Source organism: Calypte anna, chromosome 19 (assembly GCF_003957555.1).
Source record: "Calypte anna isolate BGI_N300 chromosome 19, bCalAnn1_v1.p, whole genome shotgun sequence".
Lineage (NCBI taxonomy): Eukaryota > Metazoa > Chordata > Aves > Apodiformes > Trochilidae > Calypte > Calypte anna.
Window position 1 is genome coordinate 6,861,362 of NC_044264.1, and position 10,613 is coordinate 6,871,974.

The 10,613-nt window shown below is 52.2% G+C and overlaps 1 protein-coding gene across 1 annotated transcript; it reads left to right on the plus strand.

The window, feature by feature from the left end:
* Positions 1–911: 911 nt before the first annotated feature.
* Positions 912–5,584, plus strand: CRYBA1 (crystallin beta A1). Its single transcript, XM_030462701.1, has 7 exons — positions 912–983; positions 1,708–1,772; positions 2,347–2,466; positions 2,706–2,824; positions 4,384–4,525; positions 5,052–5,194; positions 5,319–5,584. Exons 2-7 carry the CDS (start codon positions 1,728–1,730, stop codon positions 5,464–5,466), a joined length of 717 nt encoding a protein of 238 aa, XP_030318561.1. The 5' UTR covers positions 912–983; positions 1,708–1,727; the 3' UTR covers positions 5,467–5,584.
* Positions 5,585–10,613: the final 5,029 nt, after the last annotated feature.

The window sequence follows — 10,613 nt, forward strand, 5'->3', positions numbered from 1 at the left end:
AGGATACCCCGGGCCAGGTGCCAGGCTTCGCTGTGGCCAGTGCTGACGGGGCGCTTTGTTTTGTGCCGGCCAGCCCGGCGGGGAGACAAAAGGAGCAGTCAGACGCAGGCGGCGCATTGTGCCGGCAGCCATGCGCTGAGGCAGCACCCCGCACCGCTGCACTTGCCTCGTGATCCCTCCAAGAGCCAGGGCCTGTACCCACCATGGGACCCTGAACTGAGATACGGGGATGGAGGAGTGGGACCAGGTTGCTGTGGTTACCATGAGGCATGAGGGCTAGGGATGCTTGGTTGCCATGGTTACCACAAGTCTAAGGCCTTCTAGGCCCATGGCACCTCCTTCCAGGCATGGGTCTATGGCTGTAGTGTGTGGAGCCAGAGAGCGAGCAGCATGGCCCTGGCACCATGGCTGGGAACCTGCACTCCAGCACCCACACAGCCCCCCTCACCCACCATAGTGGAAGGACAGTGTCCACACAGACATGGAGTGGGGACCCACCATGGCCAGCAGAGTGAGGCAATGGTGGTGGCCCAGCAGGCACGCAGCAGAGCCCGCCACCCACAGGGTCTCGCTGGGAAGGTGCTGCGCCCTCCCTGCCATGCCAACCAGCACCAACCCGAGCCAGCCCCTGCACTCACCCCGTGACGGCGCGGTGCATTGTCCCTGGAAAATGCCAGAGCTCTCAAACTGTTGAGTCATTTGTGCCCAAGATTATCTGTGCAAACAAGCTGTCCTGATTATTTTTTTTATTATTATTTTAATTTTTTTTTTTCATTTTTCTTTTTCCCCAAGAATGTGGCTCAGACCATGGGGATGAGCAGCTGAAATCTCCGGGGATCAGCGGGACAATGCCAGAGCAAGCATTGTGCTGACAGCTCTGCAAATGCTGGCACAGGCTCCCAGCCAGCAGCACCCTATAAAAGCTGAGCCGCTGAAGTAGGCAAACATTACATGGGTGAAGCAGCAGTAACCGCCTGAGCTAGGTGAGTCCTGGGACTGATTCACATCCCTCCCACCTCGTCCCCCTGCTTGTCCCGCGGCCACCAGCCAGCTGGGCAGACAACCTTCTTTCCTGCCTGGTGGCAAAAGACACCCAGAGGGACTGTTACCACTTCCCATGGAAAAATACAGGCTCACACTTGTCCGCTGGTGGCTGGGATGGCTGAGATCCCTTCTACAATGGAGCACCCTGCTCCAATCACCCACCTGGCTCTCGGCATGGCACACCAGTTGGCATCTCCCATCAACAGCCCGGGCTGTCCATGGGAGCCCACTGTGCCTCCCAAGAGAGAGGGAAGCTGGCAGGTCTGGCACTGCTGGGCAACGGGGCAGCCCATACTGCCTGCCACAGCTCCCCAAACAACCCAGAAGTGTTTTTCCTAGCAATGGCCTGGCCTTGGGGAAGGAGAAAGGGGATCTGAGCACTGTGTCCTGGTGGGCACACGGGCTCCATGACACAGCCAGGAGGAGGAATAGGGGACTGTAGTGGTGGTGAGAAGGGAACATCCTGCTTTGGTGTCCTGAAGCCCCCTGCTGTGCCCCTAAACCCATCCTGGATCTCACTGCAACTGGCATGTCTTGTCCTCCACAGCTGGGCAGCTGCCCTCAAACAGGCACCGTGGGCAGTGGGTACAGAGCAGCCCCTTACCCCCCCAAAAATGATGAGGGGCGCACTGCAGTACCAACAGCTTTTCTTTCCTTCTCCAGACACTGTTCCAGCTGCAAAGATGGCTCAGACAAACCCTCTGCCTGTCCCCATGGGCCCATGGAAGGTACGTCCTTGCAACTCCTGTATCTTGCTGTTCCTGGGGTGCAGGTGGGGGTCAGGGAGAGGGGCAAAGCCCATCCTGCAGGGCCAGCAAAGCTGCACAGCAGGCAGTGAGGTGGGGGGAGTGCAGCAACAAGGCACCCCTATCTTCTATCCACGGGAACTTGCCTCCTACCTGCTCAAACAGCTCCTGGGGGGGCTTGGTAAGCCTCTTTGTGGCACGCTGGCCCAGCCCTGTCCTGTCCTTACCTTTTGTCCTGCTTCAGGCAGTTGCAGCCATCCCCATAAGCCACACACGCCGTTACTCGCCCTCTGTTTTCAGGCAGGGGCAGGCACCAGGGCTGCCAAGGGGACAGTGGGCAAGGCAGGGCAAGGTGGGGAGCAGCCCCGAGAAGCCTGGCAAAGGCTCCGGGGACACGGTTGCATGTGGGAGCAGAGAGAGAGATGAGAAGCACGTGTGTGCAAGCGGGCCCACCGCGCCGGAGCCTGGAGCTGTAACCGGGAGAGGAGAGCGGCAGCCGCAGCCCCCCCGGGGAGATCCCCATCGCCCTTTCCCCCGTTAATCCTCTTTGCCCTAGAGCGTTCGGAGCAGAGGCCGGGAGAACCGCCAGCCACAGCCCTGCCACCCGCCCGTCCCAGAACGGCTCCGCTCCTCTCTCCGGACGGCACCGCTGCCCCGGGATCTGAACTCCGCAGGGGTGAGCAGGAGAGCGGAGCGGGGGCAGGAGTGCGGCTCCCCCGACAGCAAGGCAGGGCGCCGGGGGCCAGCAGTGCAGGGAGGTGTGCGGGGCTGTGTCCCAGCCCAGAGGGGTGCCCGGTGCAGCCTCCGCTGGGCTCTTGCCCGGGAGGAGCGTGACCCTCCATGTGGAAGAGACGCTGAATCGCCTGGGGCCGCTGCCGGGCAGTTCCCAATTTGGCAGCTCACTCTCCGTTCCAGATCACCGTGTACGACCAAGAAAACTTCCAGGGCAAGAGGATGGAGTTCACTTCGGCTTGTCCAAACATCATGGAGTGCGGCTTTGACAACATCCGCTCGCTGAAGGTGGAGTGTGGAGCGTGAGTACCCGGTGATGGAGATGCTTTCTCAGGTGGTCTGGTAGGGCGAGGAGTGCCAGATCGTGGAGCAGGGCAGGCTGCTCTTGGTCTGCTCAGCTGGGGGAATCCCAGGCAGTCCTGGGCAGTACTGACACAGCGGCAAAGCTTTGACATCATCCAAACCCTCCTCCTGCAGTCAGGGAGCAGCCGGGGTTGTGGAGCTCTCTGGTGCCCTGCTGGGATGCTGCCCAAGGATGAGGGTGAAGATCAGTGCTCAGCGAATGGCTCTTGGGCTCAGCCTGGTCCCTACCTACCTATGTAACCCCATGAAGCACCATGCTATGAATCACTTTTCTGGCTCCAGGGCCCAGCCCTGCTCTTCCCCATGCTCTCCCCACTCTGTGCAGCTCCCCGAGACCGTAACAAAACCTTCCCTCAGCCTGTGCTAGGATGCCCATTGCTAGCAGGGGTAGGGAGCAGAGCTGGGCGTCTCCCTGTGCACAGGAATCTTCTCTGGCGTAGGCAAGACACCCTGAGCTGCTCTGAGATGCTCTGTGTAAGGAGTGCTCCCCACAGCAAGCATCCCGCGGGGGCTGGGGAAGCAGACAAGATAGATTTTTGCTGCTATATTTAGGAATCGTAACGCTAATGGGATTACAGCGGCGTGCGTGCTGCCGCCCTAATCAGCTCACTGCTCCGGTTGGTGTGTTCCTCATCAGGCTGGTCACCTTGCACAGGGGGAGGCTGACTGCAGGACATGGGATTGGGGCTCAGTTTGAGTCAGTGGCAAGAGGCCCTTGACCCCCTTGTCTCAGTGTTGCCACTCAGCACCCCATGTGCCCCCAGATGCAGCTGGGCTCTGGGCTGCGCAGCCTGTGCTATCAGCATTCCAGCTCCCCAGGCTTGGCCATGGCTCTCCTGTCCCCAGTCCCTGTAGGGGATATGCCCAGGAGTGGTCCCCACCCCAGGGACAGGGAGGCTCCTGTTTGGGCAGCACCAGGGCTTGCAAAATGTGTCCTGCAGTGTGGAGGCATCCCTCTCACCTCTTGTTTGTTTTCAGCAAACAGGGGGACCCAGAAAGAGGAAAGGCAACAGCTCCCTGCCCTGTCTGCAGTCAGATGAGAGCTGCCTGGTTTGGGCATAAGGAATTCAGGTCTTTCCAGCTGTGCCAGGTTGTAATTGGGAAACAAGTCAGAATGGAGGCCTTTGGGAAAAAAGGGCAGCTGGGGTTGTCTTATGGCATCCCAATGTGATGCCCATCTGCATAAATAACCAGAGACTGTCAGGGGAAAAGGAGGCCCCCTGCCAGGCTGGGGCCCTTGAGGGAGAGACCCCATCACACCTTGCAGCTAGGGGATGTTTGTGCTGCTGTGAGGCTGTTTCCCAAGCACCAGATGTGGTTACAGGCTCCCTGGTTCCCTGCCCACATCCAGCACTGTTTCCTTTCCTCCCAGACTTGTATGCAGGGGCCAGACCCCAACCTCTTCCTCACACCTGCCTCCTTGCCCCAGTGCCAGCCCCAAACAAGAGGTCCAGAGCTTCTGCAGGAAGGTCTGGCAGCCCTTGCTCTGTTTTTGCAGCTGGGTTGGTTATGAGCACACTGGCTTCTGTGGGCAGCAGTTCATCCTGGAGAGGGGAGAGTACCCACGCTGGGACGCCTGGAGCGGCAGCAACGCCTACCACATCGAGCGGCTGATGTCCTTCCGCCCCGTCTGCTCTGCTGTGAGTGTCCTGGCTCCCACGGAGCTTTCTCATCTCTGATCCCCTCAAAATGCCCCAAGCAATAGCACCAAGCCAAGGGAGGGAGATTTAGGAAGGGCAAATACAGCCATGCCTGGGGATCTTGAGGCTCCTCAGGGTAGACTCAGCTCTTTCTCCCCATGCCCAGCAGGATTTGCTCTTTCTCTCCTGTTTTCTAAAACCTTTTTTGGAACTTCTGGGCCATCTGCACATGTCCAGATTTGGGGGACAGCCAGCCTGAGAGGGTAGTGGAGACTCAGCAGTCACTGATACCTCTCAGGCAAACTCCAGCCCCATCCTGGCCCAACACCACCCTGCTGAGCAACTCCAAACATCTGGGCTTTGGGAAAACCAGCTTCTTTCCCCAAAAAATGCAGTCCAGAGTCTGAATACCTCCCTCTCCAGGAAATCCTCTGGGCAAAGCCATAGGGAAGGACAGCCACTGCCCCTATCCATGCCAGGGAGGAAGCATTGCCCCTCCCTCACCCCCGGCTTTTCCTCTCCCCAGAATCACAAGGAATCCAAGATCACTGTCTTCGAGAAAGACAACTTCATCGGCCACCAGTGGGAGATAGGTGATGACTACCCCTCACTGCAGGCCATGGGCTGGGCCAACAACGAAGTGGGCTCCATGAAGATCCAGTGCGGCGCGTAAGTGATGGGCACAGGGCCACGGGCAGCAGGGATGAACCAGTGATACCACAGCTGGAGGGGAGACACCCCTTAACCCCATTATGTACCTTTTATGGCGGCCTGATGACTCCTTCTCTTCCAGCTGGGTTTGCTACCAGTATCCTGGGTACCGTGGCTACCAGTACATCCTGGAGTCCGACCACCACGGAGGAGACTACAAGCACTGGAGAGAGTGGGGTTCGCACGCCCAGACCTCTCAGATCCAATCCATCAGGCGTGTCCAGCAGTAGCTCCCCTCTTCAGAATATCTCTGCAAGGTTTCTAAAGCTCACCAGCTCCCTTTTGGTGCTAATACTCCCCTCCCAAAATAACCATCCCTTCTTGTACTGCAACTGCTTATGGAACAACACTCCCAAACGGTACCAACTGCCACAACTGCCAATAAATGTGACTGAAAGAAAAAGATAAACCAGCTTGGTGGGTGTCTGCTGTTGTGTGATTGGGATTGAATCCACACATTCCAGTAGCAGGGACCAGATCCTTCCCTGCCTGTTTTAAGCAGGACAGAAGCCTGGTAGGGCTCACACTAAGGCAAGTTCATCCTCCATTCAAGTCTTGCCCACAAGAAGAGCTGCCAAATCTTCGGTTGCTGCAGCTGTGTGGCTTCTTTTTCCCTCCCTTCCCTAGTCAAGATGAATGTCATCTTGTCCCTGCTCCCTGTCCCACTGAACCACACCAGCACCAGGCCCCCACCTACACACAGCGATATCTGCCACACTGCTCGTGAGCTCTGCAGCAAATGCTGCTGGGTCAGGGGCACTGAAAGTCGAGTTGTCAGCCAACCAGCATCCTTGGGGCTGAGGGATGCCCCCTGAGAGGGCAAAAAAAGAAAGTCACGCCAACAGCCACAAACTTTAAAATTTTTATTCAACAATTTACATCACTTATTGTCTGTCTTAACGTATTCGATCTACACAATTCTTTTTTCCTGATAAAATAATAAAATTTGGATAAAGTCTGAAGACCTGTCGGTGCAGAATAAACAAAATTTCAGGTAGCTTTTTTTTTTTTTTTTTTAAACATTTAGTGTGAAGTATGACATCATTGGTAAAGATACATCATGCCATTACAGCTCATGGACATTACCTATCCTTACAGTCTGTGACATCACCCATACCAGCGCAAGGGGCTGCGCCAGACACAGCTACAGCAGGTATTACACTAACACCTCTAACCACCCTCTCACGACCAGGAAAATGCCTATGCTTTTCCAGCTGGGCACACTGAGTGCATTAACCTAATCAGAAATACCAGGGAGGGGAGAAGAAAACCAAAACTACCTTTACCCATCTGTGTGGTCACACACGACAATATGGACAACAAAGAGGGGCTGCCCCTCTCCCCAGGTCAGAGGTAATTCAGCTCCTGAGCAGGCAGAGCACAACCCCTCGCCACGATTTTAATACATGCCAGGAAACTGAACGAAATGAGAACTTATCAACAGGGGGGGTGGGGTGTGGAGGGATCTCTCCAGCCCCAGCTCGCAGTCGGAGTGCGCGGTTGTTTCGCACCACCCTTAACACTGAAATATTCAGGGGAGGGGGAGAGGCAGGCATTGTCTCCCCAGTAAACAAGTCGAGGACCTCCAGAGGCTTGCAAGCCACTGACGGTGTGTAAGTACACGTGTGATGGTAGATAGAAAAGCAGCCCTGTTCTGTATGAAAAAAAGCTGTCAAGTTAGTACAAATTTCTGCCATGGAGAAGGGAACAGGAGGAGAAAACTGTCAGGGTCTTTCTCCCCTCATAAAATCCCAATTCTCCAGCACAAAGGCTCTGGGCTAAGCAACACGTTTCCAAAGGTGGTACCTGCAACCCAACGCACCCAACTCATGAGATTAAAACAGCAACAACAAAAAAAATCTCTCACTCCGGAGACCGGCGTGAACTACAGCCCCTGCAGTGAGGATGGCGAGGAAGCCTGTCCCTCCCGCCTCACAGTGGGAATACACAACAGGAGGGTTTCCTCTCCTGTTGACTTTTTCATTAGAAGCCTCAAGTTCGGCCTCACCACCAGCCTGCAACATGGTGGGACTGATTTCCATCCCCTCCTCAAAGCTGCTCCCCATACCCATCACTGCGCTCCCCACCAGGGGAAAAAGGGCACAAAGTGTATCCAAAACACGCCAGTACACCCCACTCCCCCCAGTTCAATTACTAAAGTAGGCTCTTTAAAATAAAAAAATAATATATATATTTATATAGCTATACAGAGAGATACAGAGGAAGGAAAGGAGAGATAGGCTACTAAAAAAATCAAGAAGCGTCAGTTTTCTGCTACAACTGTCAGCAAAGAACTGTCACCTTACATCATACCCTCTGAGATGGTGAAGATAATGCAGGCAATGACAGCACAGGAATGCAAAAGAGGGCAGATAAGTCACTTCTGGTAATGAGACAAAAATTAAAACTTTCAAAACATGTGCATAGCTTTATTCATCTGCTTCAAACTAACTTTTTCACGGAGCTTCAGCGAAACCCGAGTGTGCAAAATGCATTTCTAAAAAATAATGCAAGCAAGCTTTCACATTTACAGTGGCAGAAGTATGGAAAGACTCGGACAGTAATCACACGTTGAGCTGAGCTGGGAGAGAGATGAAGAAACAAGAATTGCACAGCTTTGTATTCTGAGTCACTGACTGCAAACATAAGCATTTCTATTGTTAACTTTAAGCAAGGTGTGTTTACTTCTCCTTTACAAAAAGAAATGAAAAAAAGCCCACAGTAACAAGTAACCCCACAATCTGGGAGGAAAATAAACTCCTCAGGTCAGAGGGTCCCTGGTGCTGCAGAGAGCCCTAACTCCAGAGCAAAACCAGTTCCCAACCTTCACTTGTTTTTGCTTGGCAAGCAAAGCACAGCAATGCCCAGCTCTGCCCACAGGAGAAGAGTGAAACAGCTTCTCCTTCTCTCCCTCCTGCTCCCCTTCAAAATCACAGAAAACCACTCATGTTAGGAAAGGAGAGGTGCCATGCTGCAGGACATTGTCCCCAAACTGTAAAGAAACAGCCACTGACAGCCTCGAGTCCAAGCCTTGTGTCAAGCCTATGGGTCAGCGACGAGCCCACGACTGCAGATGGGGCACGGTCCTCGTGCTGCCATCCCAGGCCATGGCCATCAGCTCACACACCACTACAAACTCTCTTCAACAAAACTAAGCACACATGCAAGGCACATTTAGTCAGATGTACACACACACACACACGTGTTTGTAAAAGAGCAAACACTGGCTGAAAAAAAAAGATGCTGAATAACCTAAACTTAAACAGGCAGAGTTCTGGCCTATGTATTTATAAACTACTTTCCAGGCAGTTGTAATCTGCAAGTATTTTTCCTACACAACTTTAGACCTTCCTTCCCCTTCCCTCACATTACAGAGGTACTTTGTTTTCCTAAAGTATCTCCTACAAATAGTTAAGTGAATTCCCTTTTTCCCTCTCCAGTGAACTCCTCCCTCACGGAATGCAGCCCCCCTGCAATGCTCCAGGTGTCACCCATGAAGACAACAAGTTCCAGACCTGCCTGTGACCCACAGCACCACCTTGATACAGTGAGGCCTCCCTAAGCCCTGGGCTTGCACACCTCAGCCACCAGGCTTCAGCTGGGTAGATGTTGGCATCACTTTTTTCCTCTGAAAACATCCAACTCCAAGCACCAACTGCTTCCTGGGGGCCAAGGGCTGCTGAAGGAATCTGCTGCTCTCCAGCACTGGGGGCATGGGCAATCCTTAATACTGCTGGTTGACTTCACATTGAGATAAAGTATTTAAAAAAAAAAAAAAAGACCTTTTTGCAGAGATGAGCGATTTCCTTCCAAAGACAGATTCAAACAGAAAGCAAAACTATTAAAGCTGGAGACATCAGTTGATTTGAGATTTTTCTACCTCACAAGTTACTCTTGCCCGCACCACCAACCATGGAGGAAGGAGATGAAAACCTCAGGGATTTGCACTACCCTTTTCAAAAGCAGCTTGAGAAAAGGAAAGAGAGAAGAAAAGGAAAGAGAGGAAGAAAAAGAAAAAAAGAAGGAAAAAAGAAACCCAAAACAACACAGCATTCTCTCAAATTAAGAGTTCTCCTTTGCTTGCATTTGCATAGAAATTCCTGTAGGTCAGCACCAAAACCAGGTACACCCCTCTCCTACACCCCATCTCCCTAATGCTCCCTGCAGAGTTAGTGGCTGTGTTACAGGAAGGTTCAACTACCCACAGAGGAACTACATGGTCATGTGAAGAAAAAACAAAACAAAAAAAGTGCATCACACATTCTTGATTTTTCAGGGTTACTTATAGCAGCAGCAGCATTAATCCAAGACAATGAACAGTTTTAGATTCATTCTTCAATGCAGCAACACTTAATGAAATGTCTTCAAGGAAGGTAACAAGAGGGTCCTTCTCAAAAGGATAAAATGAAAATTAGACTATTCAATATAGACAAAAAGAAGATAAAACAAAAATTAAAGACACAATCTTATTTACATTAAAAAAACATTCTTGTTAAAATATCTTTATAACACCTAAGCAAAAAAATACGTATTTTAACAATAAAGCAGAAACTACTAAAGCAGTATCCATTTTTGGAACCCTTATTTAGCACCTGAGGAAAGACTGTACGGAAAGCAGACAGGTTTTGTTTGGGTTATTTTTGTTGTTGTTGTTTTTTGTTTTTTTAAGAAAACTCTAAGTTCTGGTTTTGCTAAATGTTCATATGTTTGCAGTACACAAGTTTCATACCACAGAAAGAAATTTTTTTTCTTCTTCTGTCTAAAGATAAGTCTATTGATTAATAAGGCTGTAGAAAAGGGATACTGCTATCTTACAAAATGGCTTTAGAGCTCTGGACATGTTAGGTGAAGCTTTCTGATTAACAGTCAAGATAAATACAGCTCAGCATCCCTCGGGGAGAGCACTTCAGCTGCTGTCCCAGGGCAGAGCAGCCCAACACCCCACCAGCATCCCAGGGTCTCATGCCCCCCACACAAGGCCACCGTGGAGCTCTCTGTACCTCCCCAGACCTGTGCTGCTCCAGTGTTACCCCGCTGAGCAGTGCCACTTTGGAGGATCTGAAGCAGGATACAAGGAAGCCAGCCTTACCCTGTGCTGTGACATGTACTGTGCAATTGCCTAAAGCTCTGTAGCCTCTGGAAGGCAGCGTGGCCAGCAAAACAGACCAAGATCTTCTGCTGCTCTGCACCAGGCTCCTGCTTCTCAGCTGCTTGTGCGAGGATTTTATTTTTCCCAGAAAAAGTGCTCTTCAGTGGCCAATGCTAGAATTAGTCCTGCTTCCTAAGCTATTCCACCACACTAGAGCTCTTCTAGCCCCAGCTTGCTTCCTGCCTTACGCATCAGTGTGAAATCATGTAGCAGCTTTAAATTAGGGGT

Coding starts and splice junctions, on each gene's coding strand:
- CRYBA1 (XM_030462701.1), top strand. CDS start 1,728: ATGGCTCAGACAAACCCTCTGCCTGTCCCCATGGGCCCATGGAAG. Junction 2,467..2,705: donor GGGATCTGAACTCCGCAGGG/GTGAGCAGGAGA, acceptor TCTCCGTTCCAG/ATCACCGTGTACGACCAAGA. Junction 2,825..4,383: donor CTGAAGGTGGAGTGTGGAGC/GTGAGTACCCGG, acceptor CTGTTTTTGCAG/CTGGGTTGGTTATGAGCACA.